Below are 18690 nucleotides of genomic sequence, written 5' to 3' on the forward strand. Positions count from 1 at the left end.
CTGCCTCCTCTGCCCCAATTATAACCTTTGACGTGCCAAATCATAGGGTGTGTGACAGCCAGATCAAAATACATGTGAAGTTTAAGAAGTGAACAAAACTATGATTACAGTGGAAATTTTTGAAATATGCATATGCCCATTCTGAGAGCTCAAGAAAAAAAATAATAAATGAGGGAATATATAAAATAAATATATACACAGTTCTGCTAAAGATAGATGTAATTGGAGTCTCAAATGAAAGAACAGTAAGTTTTAGATGAGATTTTAGGTTTCAAGGAGAAATCAGTACATTTCTAATTCTATTCTGTTTTTGTTGTTGTCTTTGTGAGATTTGTTTGTTTGTTTGTTTGTTTTTGTGCCTTTTGCCACCAGGGTTCTCACTGGGATTCAGTGCCTACATGACAACTATAGACTCCACCTTCCTATTCCTGGTGGACTTTTATAGAGAGAGAGTGAGACAAAGAGGGTAATTTGCTAATTTGTAGCAGAGCTCCCTAATCCCCTCTATTCTTCCTTTCTTTCAGAGCATACTTCCTACAACTAGGATTTGAGTTCTTAGAAACTACAAAGATTCAGTGTAACAGTCCCTAGAATCCCCCCCCCCCTTTGAGGAGGAAGGACCCTTGCAGGAGTCCACAAAATAACTAGGCTGCTGTGTACAGATTTAGCCAACAGTTAAGTCTAAGGGGGAATTTCCAGCTAATCATGTGAGCAAACAAAGCAGTTTTTATAACTCTAGCTAGGAGTCCCTGTGATTGCAAAAACAACAGCTCCCATCTGTTTTTATCTTGAAAAGTGAGACTAGTGCCTAGTCTTTTTAGTGTGAACCTCGACACACTAGGAGTAACAGGGCAAAGAAAGACTGTTTTGTGACCAGAAATGCTTAGTCATCATGCAAAGTAGATTTCTCAAATGGAGAGGACAGATGGCATAACTGTGTCCCCAGGGGTAGTTGCCTGGGTCAAGGGTCTCAAGTCAGATCTTGAGGGTTCCTCCTGAAGAAGGTTTGAGACAGTGTTTGTCTTGGTTTATCTACATTTAACTCACTGGGAGTCCCAAGAGCGTCTCAGATTCCCTTTCTGGAATGGCTTGCCTTCTGGTCTGGACACCTACCTAGCTGGGAGGGAAAAGTCACTTGGCTCCAGCAGGGGGGTGAAGTGTGTGGTCCAGTGAACGCCAGCCAGGGTTGTTTACATTCCTTCTTTCTGAAAAGTCATGGGGCTACCGGCAAGTTAAGAAATGAAAGTCAAATCAGCTGATAGTGACATCAGTCAGCAGAAATGTACCAAAGTTCAGAGGGCTGTTTACTGAGACACAACTGCCAGGATGAGCAGGTCCTGAGCTCAGAATTCATCTCTTTGTCGTCTACCCGGGACACCGTCCTCATTTCTGAAGTCTGACATTAGAAAGCCAGCGAGAAAGAAGAATTTCCTCAGACCCGACTTCCTGCTCTGCCTTTTTATGAGTGTCTCTGTGGGTTCTGCACCTTCTATTTGTAAGTACCAGCCTGTGTGCACTGCAACTTGCCCAGAATCTCTGTAAGATTGGTTTGTTCTCTTCTTAGATCTTCCACTTTTTAGTACTCGGTCCAGGGAAATGACTAAAACCCAAGGTTTATGCAGTGTGCCCCCCACACAACTGCACACACACACACACACACACACACACAGAGAGTGTATGGTCTGCTCCATGGCTCTCTGGTCCGCCCTCTACTCCCTTCAACATCACCCTGTCAGTGAAGATAATATCAAAGCAACTGACTAGACATACACAGGCTTTCCGGACAGCAAGGTTTTGCAGAAAAGTCTAGACAAATGCATGCATGTAGCATTGAAGTGAACTGATCATCAGAAACCCACAGCCAGACAATAGACAATAGGAGATTGCTGACTCAAATTACCTACCCTTTGGCTCAAAGGTAGTTACATATGTGCTGGGGATGTTTAAAATATGCCTTGTCCTAGGATTGTTGGAAAGACCTGTCTGTGTTGTTAACTCAGAGAGAAGATGACAGGGTCTAGGAAGGTTTTAGATCCTATTCATTACACAACACTGCTTCTCACACCTTTGTGGAAATTCATGGAAGGGTTATGGTTTTATTGGTGCATCTCATGCAAGCTGTTTGGCTTTTGTTTGTTTGTCTAATGTGGACACTTTTTCGAATGTTTCCATTGTGCTTCTTCAGTTGTAAAATCAAGGCTTCTTGCATGCAAAAAAAAGGTCCCGGGTTCAATTGGTACCACCAGTAGCCAGAGCTGAGGATACTCTGGCACAAAAAAAAAAAAAATGTTCCTCAGGGAAAGAAAGAAAAAAAAAACTATATATGTGATGACATTCTCCTTTCAATTGTGCACACTTTGTTTTTCTTACTGCTCTTTCTAGCTTCCTCCCTGCTTGATGTAATTGCTAGTTTCCCTGTTTATTTTATTTTATTTTTTTATTTTACCAGAGCATTGCTTAGCTCTGGCTCACAGTGGTGCAGGGGATTGAACCAGTGGTGCAGGGGCTTTGGAGCCTCAAGTATGATAGCCTGTTTGCATAACCATTATGCTGTCTTCCCCAGCTTCTGTTTATTTTATAAATCTCGCTTTTTCACAAATAGGACACATAGTTCAGGAGACATTTTCATGCATAAAGCAAAGGACAAGTGCCCTAGTGCTACAATGTGAAGATACCACTGCTGACATCAACGTATTACAGGATTTCCTTAGCTCCTTCAATGCAGTTCTATGTAGGTTCAGCAATTTTAGATCTGTTTTTTTCCAGCAGCTGAATAGCCACAATTCATCTCTAACTGTTGGACATGAAGGTTGCTTCCTATTTTTACAAAAACAAAAAAAGTGATGGGCCTGCTCTAATATAAAGCCTTGGTTGCATTTGTGATTGCTGCTTTAGGGTAGACTCGCTACTGTAATTACTGGGGCAGAAGGATTTTTTATGAGGCTTTAATATACATTGCCAAACTTCAAGAAAGCTTATAAGAATGTTCACACCTACCACTACTGTGCAAGAATGCCAGTTTTACCATATTCTTAGTACTAGCAAATTTTCATCTGCAGATCTTTTTAAAGATTTATTTGTTTGTTTTCTCATCTCTGGGGATTCACCATTACCAGCTGCCTTTTTTAGAGACAAAGAGGCAAAGAGATAAGAGGGTGTGAGATAGGAAACGCAGCACCAGAATTTCCTTCAGTGCAGTGGGGATCTACTTCAAACCTGGGCTGCACATTTGGCAAAGCAGCGCACTGTCCAAGTGAGCTATTTGGCCAGCCTAATTGTATCTATCTTTTTAAAACTTTGCTTTATTTGATAGGATAGAGAGAAATTGAGAGGGAGGGAGGGAAGGAGAGAGAGAGAGAGAGCTGCAGAGTTGCTTCACCACTAGTGAAACTTTCTTCCTGCAGGTGGGGACTGAAGACTTGAACCTGGGTCCTTGTGCATAGCAATACATGCACTTAACCAGATGACCCACTGTTCAGCCCCTTTCCATATGTTTATTTAAATGAGATAGAGATAGAGAGATAGATAGAGAGAGAGAGAGAAAGAGAGAGAGAGAGAGAGAGAGATCAGAGCACTGCTCTGCTTTGCCTTATGGCAATGCTAGGGATTGAATCTCAGATCTTGGAGCCTCAGGCTTGACTCTCTAGAGCAGTGATTTGTACTACCTCCTCAGCACATACATCTGCAGTTTGCACAGTAAAATTCATAGGCTATTTGGCTTACACTGTCTTTGATTATATTAGAAAAGGTTTAGACTTTTCACGTCAGTCTGTATGATGTCGTGATTTCTGATGTCAGTTATGTACTTGGTCTTTGTCTCCTTTGCTACACAGAACTTCTAGAACCCTTGGGATTTCCTGAGTGATAAAAGAGATGAAAGTGTCTTCTTTGCGTACAATGGGCTCCTCTCAACCATAGATGAGTTCATGTTAATAAGCCGCCTGTTGGAAAACCCCTAACTGGAGAGCTGTTTGTCAGGGAAAACAACTCTGTAACTAGGGTTCTGGAACCTTCTGTCCTACCTTCCCCAACTCCCAAATCAGCAAGAGTGGCTGAAGCTACACTTCAATCACCAAAACCCACCTTTTTTTTTTTTATGCTATCAGGGTTATTGCTGGGGTTCAGTTCCTGCATAACAAATCCACTGCTCCTAATGGACAACATATAGTTCTTTTCTTTTTTTACTTAATAGGACAGAGAGAAATTGAGTGAGGCGAGGCAGCTGGAGAGGGAGGGAGAGAAAGATACCTGCAGATCTGCAGGTGGAGACCAGGGGCTTAAGCCCAGGTCCTTGCACATGGTGGCCCCTGCCCACAGATTTTAACCACTCAGCCCAAGGGGTGAAACATCTGCTGTTATTTGAGGGTGGGAAGAACATCAGCCCTTAATAAGGAATCCAATATTGGCTCCAGGTGGGTCCTGTCAGAATTGAATTCCGTTATAGGATCCAAGGTGGTGTCACAGAGAATTGCTAGGGAAGGGGAGGGGGGGAGGGCTTCACTGCTCCAGGCTGACTTATGCAGCTAGAGACACAGAGATAAAGGAAGAGATACCACAGCACTGCAGCTACCCACAATGCCATAGTGGCCCCATGGAGGTGTGCCAGGCTGGGACCTGGGTCACACTCATGGCAAAGCAGGCACCCTTTCAGGTCAGCTGTCTTACCAGCCCAAAATAGACATTTTTTAAATCATGGAATCTATACTGTTTTCTCTCTATAATTGAAATCTACTTTGTGAGCTTGGAATGTTCTTTCTTGTCTATCAAATATTTACTTTTTTGTAGGTACCTTTGTTCTGTTAATTTCACTGTTCAGTCCCTGTGAAGTATGTTTTGGTATGTGAAGTGAGATGGGGGCCTCAAACACTTGTGTTTTCAGTTAGCTAATCAGTTGCTTTGTGACTGGTTAATGGAAAACCTTTTGGTCACTGAATGACATCGCTCCTTTACTGTGTGTTAGCCTCACATGCCTATGGCTTAGCTAAGATATTTGACTCTCTTGAACTGTCTATTCTTGTACCCCTGCTGGTCTGGTGTGTTTGACATAATTTTGTCCCCAAGTTTTTTCCAGGAACCTATCTGAGAGTTATTATTACTTTATTTTATTTCTTTTTAATCTTTATTTATTTATTGAATAAAGACAACCAGAAATCGAGAGAGGAGGAGGAGATAGAGAGGAAGACAGAGAGAGACCTGCCGCCCTGCTTTACCACTCACAAAGCTTTCTCCCTGCAGGTGGGGACCAGGGGTTTGAACCTGGGTCCTTGTGCATTATAACATGTGTCCTCCATCAGGTGCGCCACCACCCAGACCCCTGAGTTATTATTACCTTAGTGTCTCTAACCTGCCTTGACCCTCAGCACACCATATGGTAAAGTGCATTTTGTAAGTGCCACCAATGTCTTTGCAAATGTCACCTTCCAGTACATAGTATATCCTTGGTGGCAGAGTTCTGCTGACACTCCTGGCCTCACACCCCTCGGCTTTCTCAACACTGTCAAATGACAACACGAAAACAGTTTAGTAACAAGCCCTCTAGTTCCTGTACTCAAGGGGAAAAAATCCAGGACTGAGGGGAGGAGGGACGCTAAAGCCGTGGACCACTCCGCCCCAGATTGCAGGCAAGTGGTAGAGCCGTGCTGTGGATGTCTTTCTGTCTCTCCCTGTGTCTCTCTGCCTTACCGTCTATTAAATAAACAAATAAATAAATAAATAAATAAGCAAAACATTTTTTATTATCATTAGTGTTATTGCTGGGGTTTGATGCTGATGCTGAGTTCACCACTCCCAGTGGCCATTCCTTTTCTCTCTTTCTTTCTTGCTTTCTTTCTTTATGTCTTTCTTTCTGTATGTCTTTCTTTCTGTATGTCTTTCTTCTTTCTGTCTTTCTTTCAATTTTCTTTTATTATCTTTATGTGTTGGATAGAGACAGCTGGAAATTGAGAGAATAGGGGGAGATAGAGAGGAAAAGAGAAAGAGAGACATCTACAGCATGGCTTCACCACTTGCAAAGCTTTTCTCCCTGCAGGTGGGGACAAGGGACTCAAACCCACGTCCTTGCTTATTGTAACATGTGCACTCACCGAGGTGCACCATCACCTGGCCTTCCTTCCTTTCTTACTTTCTTTCTCTCTTTCTTTCTTCCTTTCTCCCTTCATTTCTTCTTTCCTTCCTTCCTTTTTCCTTCTTCCTCCAACCACGTTTATAAATGTGGTCTTTGATTTCTCAACTAGACCTAACAAGCTCCCCACAGCAAACTCTGCATGGAGGCATCTGTTTTCTCTCTGTGTTACTGGTTCCCCAGGGCCTGTGACTCATCCAGAATGTGTCACTCATGGTGGGGGTGGTGGGTCTGGGTGGCGTGTGGGACTTCCATGAGTGGGATCTCCAATTCAGTCCCTAGCACTGCATGTGTCAGAGTGATGCTCTGATTCTCTCACACACTCTCATTCTTTTTCATAAAACAAAAAGATCTTTTAATGTGTTATTAACAGAATCACAAGATGATATGCTGGCCTCAACAGGAAAAGGGAGTCGGAGAGACTCTACCAGAATCACAAGAGGGAGGACTGAAGCTGGAGGACCCAGGCAGTCACTCGTTTCTAGTACTATTTGTCTTCCAAGTCTGCTTTGGCTCCTTGACCCCTGGCCTTCCATAAACTGGACAGTGGAGTCTCGCCAATAAAAACAAATAAGAGGACTGGGCAATGGCGCACACAGTGGAACATTCACATTACCATGAGCAAGGACCCTGGTTCGTCCCCACTCCACATTTGCATGGAAGGAAACTTCATGAGTGGTGAAACAGGACTCTGCAGGTGTCTCTCTTTCTCTCTCCCTTTCTATCTCCCTTTAAATTTCTCTCAGTCTCTATCAAAAAAAAGAAGTGAAGAAAGGAAGATGAAAGGGAGGGGGAGAGAGAAAGAAAGGAAGAAAGGAAGGAAGGAAGGAAGGAAGGAAGGAAGGAAGGAAGGAAAAAGAGAAGAAAAGAAAAAAGAAAAGATCTCCAGGAAATGGTACAGTGGCTAAAGCACTGGACTCTCAAACATGAGGTCCCAAGTTCAGTCCCTGGTAGCACATGTACGAGAGTCATGTCTGGTTCTTTCTCTATCTCCTACTATCTTTCTCATTAATAAATAAGTAAAATCTTTTAAAATAATAATAATAAAGGAAGGAAGGAAGGCATGATGGATGGATGGATGGATGGATGGATGGATGGATGGATGGATGGATGGATGATGGGACCACCAAAAGGAGTGGATTAGTCACACAGGCTCCAAACTCCAGTGATAACTCTCATAGTAATAAAATTAAAAATTAAAATAAAAAACAGAGTGGGAGAGATAGCATAATGGTTATGTAAACAGGCTCTAATGCCTGAGGCTCTAAGGTCGCAGGTTTAATCCCCTGCAACACCATAAACCAGAGCTGAGCCAGTGCTCTAGTAAAAAAAAGGAAGAGGAGGAGGAGAAGAAAGAGGAGGAGGAGGAAGCCAATATGCAATCACTTTCTTCTTTCACAGCAGAAGCTTCCTGCCATGCAGTAGGAACCAGACTTTAACCTGAGTCACACACCTGTCAAAGCAGACACACAACCCAGGTGAGCTATTTTTCCAGCCCAAAGTTGTAGTTAAAAAAAAATCGTCACCAGGACTTCACTACTCCAAACTGACTTTTATTCCCCCAGATAGAAAGATAGTACAGCAGGTGTGCCATCCAGGCGAATTATCTTACCAGCCCTCTTTTTTGTTTGTTTGTTTTTCCCTTTCGTTGCCCTTGTTGTTGTTGTAGCTATTATTGCTGTTGTTGATGATGTCGTTGTTGTTGGATAGGACAGAGAAAAATGGAGAGAGGAGGGGAAGACAGAGAGGGAGAGAAAGACAGACACTTGCAGACCTACTTCACTGTCTGTGAAGTGACCCCACCCCCTGCAGGTAGGGAGCCGAGCCAGGGCCTTGAACCAGGATCATTGCACTGGTCCTTACCCTTTGCGCCACGTGTGCTAAACCAGCTGCGTTACTGCCTGACTCCCCACCAGCCCTCTTTGGATTGTTAACCCTTGGTCCTAACAAAATGAACTCCAGCCAAGGATGACGAAGAAACACAGTAGCAGGGTATTGCAAACAGCACCACTTAAGCAGCTAACCTCAACCGGTTCCTGTGGCCAGAAATACTCGAGCGATGCTCCTGACTTTGTATTGCGATCTCCCAGTTGTCCTATTTCTACTGCTCAGGCTGTTTTCACAGACAGAAATGAAATCAGGAAATCATTAAGTGCTGGTCTTAAACCTGACTGTGCACAGTCACATGAAACCCCAGGGTACTCCCTCCCCCCCCACCCCTATTAACTAAACACATCTGTGATTCATTGCTGTGGCCCTGTATTTTTTGTTTAACTATTTTATTTATTCATATGTTTATTTTGGATAGAGAGAGGAGATAGAGACACCTATAATAGCCCTGCTTCACTACTCCTGAAGTACCCCCTCACACACACAGGTAAGGACTGGGGGCTTGAACCTGGGTCCTTGTGCACTATAATGTGTGCTTTCAACCAGTTGCATCACCACCCAGCCCCTGCTGTGGCCCTTTAAAAAAAAAAAAAAGGCCCTAAGCTTCAGTCTCTGCCAAAGGAAATACAGAATGACACACTTCCTCCTCTTCTTCCCATTTTGGCCAGCACTGAACCCAAACCATGAGCAGGCTAATCCTAACCTGGTTCATCCAGAACATGTGCCAGAACTAGTCAGTGGTTCTGTACATCTGTAGCGTGTGCCAGGTGCCCACTCATAAAATAAACTCACTTTTGTCTCATAAAAGCTCTAAGGGATGAGGCCTGTGGATACATCAAAGGCAAGATTGGGAGCCCAGGAAGGTCAAGGTTAAGGCACAAATTCAAGGTCACAGCCTAGAGAACAGAAGAACCCAGGTTGTCTGCTCTAAGGGTTAAGCCCCTAGTCTCCCGCCCCACCCCCACCCCACCCCACCTACACACAAAGGTTACAGTCATCACCAAATATGAAGGAGCTGCTTGGAGCTCAGTTCTCCTAGTTCAGCTCTGTTAAGAAACTCAGGAGCTGTTCATTTCTACCAAATCTCACTACTACAGAGAGGCTCTATGAAGCTGAACTTCAGTTCTCTGGGCTCCAGGTTCCTCTTGTTAGGGCAGAGAAGACATTCCTGAACCCTCTGTGTTCATCACGAACTAGACAAGGAATCCAAACATTGGACAGGTCAGCAAAATAAAAGGCTGATCTCATACCATGCATGGAGGAGTTGGCAATAAGAAGCAAGTTCCCCCGGGAGTCCCATGGTAGCGCAGCAGGTTAAGCACACGTGGCGCAAAGTGCAGGGACCCATGAGGATCCCTGTTCAAGACCCCGGCTCCCCACCTGCAGGGGAGTTGCTTCACAGGCGGTGAATCAGGTCTGCAGGTGTCTCTCTATCTTTCTTCCTCTCTATCTCCCCCTTCTCTCTCAATTTCTCTGTCTCTATCCAAGAAAGAAAGAAAGAAAGAAAGAAAGAAAGAAAGAAAGAAAGAAAGAAAGAAAGAAAGAGAGAGAGAGATGCAAGTCCCCCTGTCACTTGCATCTTTGAATGGGGAGAGTGTCTGTATTCAAAACTCTGCCTTCTGAAGGCAGAGGGACTCAAGGTGCCAGATAGCGGGAAAGAAAAGCGGGGGGGGGGGGGGGGGGGTTACAAATGTCACTTTACAATGTTTGTGAAGTGCTCACTTAGACGGGGGGGGGGGGGGGAATGACAGCTAAATTTGCAGAGTTCAGGGATTCTTTGCTTCAGTTTAAAAGTATCTGCCTGTCAAAAAGGAACTTATTCAATAAACCTGCTCTGCAAAACTTAGTCTGCTTACAGAACCTCCTCACTCTCTCTCTCTCTCTCTCTCTCTCTCTCTCTCTCTCTCTCTCTTTCTCTCTCAGACTCTCTCTCTCTCTTTTATGTTATTGGGTATTTAATATTGATTTACAAAGTTACAAGATAACATGAGTACAACTCCACACTGTTCCCACCACCAGAGTTCTGGACCCCCAGTCCCTCCATTGTAAGCTATAGCAGTTCTCCGGTAGCAGATGTGGGATAACTATTATTTCTACAACTCTCTGTTTATATTTGCATATATTTGCCCATTTTTTCCCCTATGGTCCCATCTTCTATTCCTTTCCAAATAACACCTACATGTATTAATACATCCTAATGTCCCTCACTTTTTCCTCCTCTCTCTTCAGTTCCTGATGGAGTTGGAGTTCAGAGGTCATCTTCCTCCTATCATTTCTTCCCCACGGGGAGTATGGATCACAGTTATTTTGGGGCTACAGAAGGTGGGAGTTCTGGCTGCTATAATTGCTTCTTTGCTGGACATGGGCATAGGCAGCAAAACCTTCATTTTCTGGAATATCTTTAAAACACCTACCAGTTGATGTTCCATGTGTACACGAATTATCCCCCATTGAAGGGCTGGTGAAATAGCTCATTTGAATAGAGTACTGTTTTGGCATGTATACCACCAGGTTCAAACCTGGCCCCTACCACACTGAAGAAAGCTTCAGTGCTGCTATCTCTCTATCTCTCTCTCAGCCTCTCTGTCCTTAATTATCCCATTTAATTGCCATAACATCTACAAAATAAATGCTGTTACTGTACCCATTTTATAGATTACAAAACCAAGTCATTAAGTAATAAAGGGCACAGCTACTCAGAGGTACAACAGGAATTCACCCTATAGCGTACAACCTTGAATCCTGTGCCAGAACCAGGAGTCCAGACCCTATCCCTCCCCTACCTCTAGGGTTATTGCTGGGGCTTGGTGCCTGCACTACAAATCTACTGCTCTGGAGCAATTCTTTCCTTTTCCTTTTTCTTTCTTTCTTTCTTTTTTTTTTTTTTTTTTGATAGCACAGAAAGAAATTGAGAAAGGAGGGGAGATAGAGAGGGAGAAAGAAAGACACCCACAGACCTGCTTCACCACTTGTGAAGTGGAAGTTGTTTTGCATAACGTTTATGCTGTCTCCCCAGTTCAAGACTTGTATCTTTGAGACCTTGAGTTAGACAGCTCAGGTACCACCTACACCTTAGTGGTGCACTGGCCTTTTTCTCTATTTCACAATAAACTAAGAAATTGCTTTAAAACAATGCAAGAAGAAACCCAGCTGAGTAAACGTCAAGTTTTAGGTGGCTTTATGGACTAACTCTTGAGTCAAAAGTCTTTACTTGTGCTGGTAGGAAAAGCTCTACAAAACAGAAGGTTTATATAGGGAAGGAGAGGATCAGAAAAAAAAGAATTATTTCAGTCAAGGTCACTTCTTCTGGGGAATGGCAGGGGTTTGGCAGGCAGATGACTTCATTCATTCTGACCAATCAATTCCAGACTGCCAGGTTAAAGGTGAGGTTTATGGGAGAGGCAGAACCTTCCATGAGATTAGGTATTAAGTCTTCTTTGGTGCTGGACCACAGATCATGTAATTCCATATAGGACTTGCTTTATCTTTCTTTCTTTTTTAAAAGATTTTATTTATTTATGAGAAAGATAGGAGGAGAGAGAAAGAACCAGACATCACTCTGGAACATGTGCTGCCGGGGATTGAACTTGAAGCCTCATGCTTGAGAGTCCAAATCTTTACCACAGCAACACCTCCCAGACCACTAGGACTTGCGTTCTCAACACTCCCTAGGTGAGAATTGGCTAGCCCTGGAGTGCTCAAGGGACAAAGGTGAAGTGGACTAGGAATCCAGATGTGTGTCTTGGTCCTAATGCTACAGTAAAAAAACAAAAAACAAAAAGCTGGACTAAAGCAATAATGAGGGCAAAAGACTTCTGTTTATCAAGGGCTCATATCTGCTGACCACAAGAAAATTTCAAATTCAAAACGAACCAAGCAACTGAGGGTGTTTACAAGAGAAAAGCATAAATGGAACATTGAAAACGTGAAAAATATCAAAGTTAACTCATTATTTAAAAGAAACAACATGGGAGTCAGGCAGTAGTGCAGTGGGTTAAGCGCATGTGGCGTAAAGCTCAAGGAACAGCATAAGGAACCCGGTTCGAGCCCCCGGCTCCCCACCTGCAAGGGAGTCACTTCACAGGCGGTGAAGCAGGTCTGCAGGTGTCTATCTTTCTCTCTCCCTCTGTCTTCCCCTCCTCTCTCCATTTCTCTCTGTTCTATCCAACAACAACAACATCAATAACAACAACAATAATAACTATAACAACAATAAAAACAAGGGCAACAAAAAGGAAATAAATAAATATATATTTTTAAAAAAGAAACAACATATCAGAGGGGCTCAGGTGGTAGCGCAGTAGGTTAAGGGCACATGACGCAAAGTGCAAGGACCAGCAGGCATAATGATCCCAATCGAGCCCCCTGGCTCCCCACCTGCAGGGAGGTCCCTTCACAGGTGGTGAAGCAGGTCTTCAGGTGTCTGTCTTTCTCTCCCCCTCTCTGTCTCCCTTCCTCTCTCAGATTCTCTCTGTCCTATCCAGCAACAACAACAACAGCAATGACAACAATAATAATAGGATAACAACAAGGGTAACAACAAGGGCAACAAAATGAGAAAAATAGCCTCCAGGAGCAGTGGATTTGTAGTGTAGGCACCAAGGCCCAGCAATAACCCTAGACACACACACAAAAAAAATGTCAACACCACAGTAGTCATTATCAAAGATTAAGATCATTGAGAACAGGGTCTGAGCACTAGTGCACCCAGGCACACACATTTCCATGTGTGAGTACCAGCTCCCCACCTGAAGGAGGGAAGCTTCACAAACAGTGGAATAGTGCTACAGGTATCTCTTCTTATCTCTGTCTCTCACCATATATCATAAAGCAAAAGAGAAAAAAAGCGGTGCCCAGAACAACAAAGCTGTGCTAGTACTGAGTCCCAGCAATAACCCTGGTGGAAAAAAGAAAACAAACAAGCCAAAAAAAAAAAAAAAACACTGAGAATATTCCATGATGAGACTCGATGAGGTTGAGATAAATAAATGTTTTCTTAAACTGAAAGTGAAAGGAGAATTCCATGTTCAGAAGCTCTTAGGAGTCCTACACGGGGCAAAGGAGATGGGACTGAACTCTGTGCCTATAAAGGAAAAAACAACATCCCGGGGACTTCAGTCTTCCCCACGTGCATGAACTCAGCTCCAATTTCAGTGAATATCCCCTACTCTCTATTGTAAACTAAAAGGTCAGCTGTAAGAAACAGAGGAAATCAGGAACAAAGACATTGGCATCTGTGGGAGCTGTACTTGGAGCGTACAGCCTGATGCAATGTCCTCTTCCCAGAAAACCCCTCCCTGAACCTTTTGCAAGTGAGCTCTGTCTCCAAATCAAAACCACTAAATAAAGGTGATTTTTGGAACCCAAGTTTAACAGCCTTGAAATAGGGGAGAGAGAGAGAGAGAGAGGAAAGAGAGGGAGAACTTATGTACAAGCCACCCTTGTGCCTTAAGTTATTAGCTTCTGGACAAGCCTTACCTCCTGCAACCCAATAGTAGAAATCTGGGTTCCTTCCTGGAAATCCATCTACACCCTGAAACGCCTAAGCCCATAGAAAGCTCAGACACGAGGCTTTTTACAAATGTTTGCTAACTATGCAAAGCTATATAAGACAATTTTGCTAGTGCCTGCTGTGAACTGGACTCGTTAAAACTCCTCTTTGGACTAGTCAAATAACTAGAAAACAAAAAATGGATGAAAGATGATTTTTATTTCTAATAAATCTCCAGCACTTGCAGACAAGGAGGTGGCACAGTGGATAAAGCCGTGGACTCTCAGTGATGAGGTCCTGAGTTCCATCCTCGTCATCATGTGTGCCAGGGTGATGCTGTTAAGAGGGTGGGGAAGTCAGAAGGACCCCCTCTTGGGTTAGTTGCTGCTTGGACCCGCGTTCAAGTGCATGGTTTCTAAATGTGTTCTTTATTTGTCACGTGCAAAGCAAAGATAGGAAAAAGCCTCAGGGGATAGATTCCCAAGAGTCTCTGGGCCTCATCTATTGTGGCAAGAGCCCAGGAAAGAGACCCAGGCCAAAACCAAGGCCAAGGACCCATTTTTGTCCAAACCCCTCCTCTTTCTAACCCTTCCTATGTCATACTTTTCCCCCCCTTTTGTTGCCCTTGTTGTTTATATCATCGTCGTTGTTATGATTGTTGTTGTTATTGCCATCGTTGTTGTTGAATAAGACAAAGAGAAATCAAGAGAGGAGAAAGAAAGATAGACAGACCTGTGAAGCAAACCCCCTGCAGGTGGGGAGCCGGGAGCTGGAACCGGGACCCTGATGCTGGTCCTTGCAATTTGAGCCATGCGCGCTTAACCTGCTTAACCCACTGCTCTACCGCCCAGCTACCACCATACTCTTCTTTATGTCCACTTTTCACTGGCCTGATGGAGTAAACTTCTCCCCCTTCATATAGTGCGGGGGTGAGGGGAGAAAGGGGGAGAGAACCCTTCATCAAGTGGGTCTCTGTTTCACGTGTGCAAACCCAGTGAAAACAAAATACACTCTCCAGGACCCTCTGTGTTCTGAATTTTCCCTCAACAATGCTTTGGTCCTCTCTCCCTCTCCCTCTCCCCTCTCTCTCTCTCTCTCTCTCTCTCTCTCTCCTCCTCCTCCTCCTCCTCCTCCCCTCCCCCTCCCCTCCTCCTTCCCCTCCCCCTTTTCCTCTCTCTCTAATAAGTAAATAAGGGCTAGTGAAATAGCTCACTTGGATAGTGTACCACTTTATCATGTGTACAACCAGATTTAAGACCAGCCCCCACTGCACTGGAGGAAGCTTTGGTGCTATGAAATCTCTCTCTCTCTGTCTCTGTCTCTCTCTCTCTCCTCTCTCTCTTTTCCCCTCTACCCACTTCTCCACTTCTCCCTCTCTCATATCTCTCTCTCTTTGCCTCTAACAAGAATAAATAAAATAAGTGAATAAAACACAAGCTTTAAAATAATCTCAGTACCCAACAGTTAGGTGCTAATTCAGGCCTTTCTAACCTCTGACCAGTAAGGGCCCTGCTAAGACGCTTCCCCACTCTTTCATTCCAAAACCTCTCTCAGAGAGCTCCCTACTTGTTTTTCTTTTGCTTCCTTTTCTTCTTTTCTTTTTTTTTTTTTTTTTGTCTTAAAAATTAAAAAATAGGGCTGGGGAAACAGCTAAATGGTTCTGCAAAACACTTTTATGCCTGAGACTCTAAGGCCCCAGGTTCAGTCTCTAGCACCAGCACCATCATAAGCCAGAGATGAACAGTGCTCTGGTCTCTCTCCCTCTATATCTTTCTTTTTAATATATTTTCTTCATTTTACTATTATTTATTTTGGGTAGAGACAAAGAGAAGTTGAGGGAGAAAAGGGAGACTGAGATGGGGAGAGAAAGACACACACACACATACACAGAGACCGGCAACGCTACTTCATCACTTATGAAACTGCCTCCCTGCAGGCGGTGAATGGGGACTTGAACCTGGATCCTTACACACTGTAATGTTGCACTCAAACAGGGTTTCACCACCGGACCCCTCCCTCTATATTTTTCTCTCTGTCTCATTAAAATAAAATAGATATTTTTTAAAATAAAAAATGGAGCTGATGAACTAACTCATCTGGAACGAACCTGCATTGGCGTGTCGAGCACCTGGCATATCACATGGTGTACTACTTTCCTGGGGAAAGCGTCTGTGTTGTGGTCTCACAGGGGCTCAGTGCCTGCACAATGAATTCCACTACTTCTGGTGGGCATATTTTTTCCTTTATTCTCTTTCTTCTTCCTTTCTTTTTTTTTTTTACAATGACAGAGAGAAATGGAGGAGAGGGAGAGACAGAGAGACACCTGTAGCACTGCTTCATTTTCATGAAGCTTTCCTGCCACAGGGAGACTGGAGTCCTGAACCTGGGTCCTTGTGCATGATGATGTATGTGCTTTCCTGAGTACGCCACAGCCCTGCCTGGACTCTGTCTGAAAAAGCCAGCCCGGAGCAGCAAAGAAAAATATATGAATTAATAAGTAGTCCCAGTGTTTCTAGAAATTTGCATAATTGACACATTCTGCTATTGCTGTGTGAGGGAGAGAGAGAATGTGGACATTGAGTAAGTCGTGAATCCTTGGATGTGGCTTCATGCCAGGAAGGTACTGGTGAGTTCTCTGAGCAGGGCAGGTGAACTCCTTGACGTCTGGCTGCGGTCCTCCATCCTCCTTCAGTTTCTAGAATATACCAGTACCTATCCCCACCCCCAGCCCCCACCTCAGAACTTGTGGTTTGATTGGCTTGTGACCCAGAAATGATGATTCTTAAAGCTCCCCAGCTGGTCTAGTGACAACTCCACTGAGCATTTGCATCTAACTGGCCTTCCTCCTCCTCCCAAATAAAAGACAAGACTTCAGGTCAGGGAGCTACATAGTGGTCTGTTCACCCATCTTGCAAGCCTAATGCTACAGACGTCCTAGCTTCAATCCTAGTAGCACCACAGTGTGCCAGAGCTGAGAAGTTACTTGAAAATAACTTTCAAATAAAATAGTGGCCCAGAGGAGTATCACAGCGGATAAAAGTGTGAGACCTTAAGCATAAAGTCTTGAGTTGGATCCTTTGCAGCTCATGTGTCAGAGTAATGCTGTGGTTCTCTCTCGCTTTCAAATAAATAAATAAATAAATAAATAAATAAAGGCAAGTTTTCTCCCTCAGTCAGCCAAACCCACTCCTCGGTAATTTTGTAAGAAACCTCTTGACAAATGTTTTCAAAGACTTGTGGTCTTTTTGCTGAAGTAGCCTTTGTCCCAAGGGCATCTAGTTAAGTTTTTTTTTTTTTTCTGGTGGCGGGGGATGTGTGTGGGAGAGAGAGGCTCAGCTAGGTGCCTTCCCCCCTGAGCTGGACCCAGAGAGATGGCTGCTGACTTGCCACGTGGGGGCTAGCTATAAGGACCTCAGAGTCAGGGGAGGACATCTGCTCTGGATTCTCATGGAATTCCAGAAGAGAGAGAAGGAGCTTATAAAGACAACTGAGAGAGGCAAACACTCATGCTGTGACTTGTCCCCAGGTCCCCAGGCAGACAGCCGTCTAAAGGGCAGGAGAAGATGGCGGCTGAGGCGCGGTGGTGGTGGGCCAGTCACCTGCCGTTCCTGGGCACCCTGAGCCTGGTGGCTGCGGTCATCTCCCTGCTCTTCTATGCTCTCCTCTGGAAGGCCGGCAACCTCACCGAGCTGCCCCACCTGAAAATTGGCTTCTACAACTTCTGCCTCTGGAATGAGGTCTCGGACTCTCTCCAGTGCTTCCAATCCTCCGAGTTGAAGGCCCTGGGCGTGTCTCAGTTGGGCCTGGGCCTAGCCAGGTTGGGAGTGTACGGGGCCCTAGTCCTCATCCTCTTTGTCCCCCTGCCCCTCCTCCTGGCCCGGTGCAACAAGAGCAAGGGCGAGTGGCAGCTGGCGATGATCTTCCTGGTGACATCCTCTGTGCTGCTGGCCATGGGCCTGGCCGTCTTCTTCACCTGCACCTGGAGGTGGCTCCAGCTCTCCTTCTTGGGGCCAGCGTTTCTGGCTCTGGGCATTGCCCAGGTCTTGCTCATCCTACTGCTTGTGATCATGGCTGCATTCCCTCAGAGAGCCGAGAAGGAGAGCAAGTGTGAGAACTGTTAGTCTCATCCAAAGGCTTACCTACTTACAAGTGTTCCTCTGGATCTGTGCTCAGAGATGCCAGAAGATCCCCCAAAAGGGGGCGTCTGCCCAGCCAACCTGTTTCTACCACACGCTGATCTCAAGTTCACCCACACCAAGAGGACAAGGGACAGTAAGAACAGCCAGAGCATGTACTGCTTCTTAGTGTATGGTTGTTTGTCCTTCTGAACTACCCAGGTTCCCAAGGACACCCCCAAACCACGAAGCTCAATGCCACAAGAATTTCTGCTTCAGTGAACTGGTCTGAGCAAAGTTTTTTTTTTTAAGCCTCAGCATGGTGGGGAGATAAGGATTCCTATCATGGGACCAGAACGGTTTGCCAAACGGTAGCAACAAACAGGAGACACTGTTAAGACTGCCAGTGTCACTTGTAAGCAAGCTTCTCTTCTTCGTCTGTGGGGGGTGGGCCAGAAAGAGCCCCTTTCCCAAAGGCCCAGAAATGATTCAAGAAACACAGAACACCTGGGCACAAAGAGAAGTAGCTTGAATGTTGCCCTGAAAAAGTTGCTGGATATGAAGTCTAACCCATCAGGGCTGACCAAATATTCCTAGCATGTGAAGTGGAATGTGGAAGCAGAATTTGCCAAATACTTGGGAGGAAGAGAAAAAGGAACAGGACTAAATGGTTCCACATACAAATATATCTCTTCACTTTTTTCTTTCTTTTTTTTTTTTTACACCAGAGTACTGCTCAGCTCTAGCTTATGGTGGTACCTGAAGTTAAACCTGGGACCTTGGAGCCTCAGGCTCATGTCTGAGTCATTTTGTACAATCACTTTGTTATCTCTCCAGCTCCTTCACTTGTCAGCCCAGAATGAGGAAAGGATGAGTACAACTTGGGCACTTGGGGGTCTGGAGTGAAGGAAGAAAAGTATCTGTCCCTGGTACCTGTATATTGAAAAGCCTGTGCATTCAATAATGGGCTCTTTCTGTCATACAGTATAAAGGCATAAATGTGGGCTCTGGCATGATCATTTGTCCTCTGGGCTCCTGTTCCACTCATGCCTTAGAACTGCCCAGGGACCATG

General features: G+C 44.6%; 1 protein-coding gene across 3 annotated transcripts; it reads left to right on the forward strand.

Moving 5' to 3' along the window:
* The first annotated feature begins 1202 nt into the window (after window positions 1-1202).
* On the forward strand, window positions 1203-18621 carry TMEM140 (transmembrane protein 140). Of its 3 annotated transcripts, none has more exons than XM_016189756.2 (3): window positions 1203-1495; window positions 7523-7599; window positions 17029-18621. In XM_016189756.2, the coding sequence occupies exon 3, from the start codon at window positions 17066-17068 to the stop codon at window positions 17621-17623; it is 558 nt and encodes a 185-aa protein (XP_016045242.1). In that variant the 5' UTR covers window positions 1203-1495; window positions 7523-7599; window positions 17029-17065; the 3' UTR covers window positions 17624-18621. The 3 variants fall into 3 exon arrangements, with proteins under 3 accessions (XP_016045242.1, XP_016045244.1, XP_016045243.1); XM_016189758.2 differs by having other exon boundaries at window positions 7526-7599; XM_016189757.2 differs by lacking the exon at window positions 7523-7599 and having other exon boundaries at window positions 1207-1495.
* Window positions 18622-18690: the final 69 nt, after the last annotated feature.

This window comes from Erinaceus europaeus, chromosome 8 (genome assembly GCF_950295315.1).
Source record: "Erinaceus europaeus chromosome 8, mEriEur2.1, whole genome shotgun sequence".
NCBI lineage: Eukaryota > Metazoa > Chordata > Mammalia > Eulipotyphla > Erinaceidae > Erinaceus > Erinaceus europaeus.

What these genes read in the sequence shown, in the direction of transcription:
- TMEM140 (XM_016189756.2), top strand. Translation starts at nt 17,066, where the DNA reads ATGGCGGCTGAGGCGCGGTGGTGGTGGGCCAGTCACCTGCCGTTCCTG.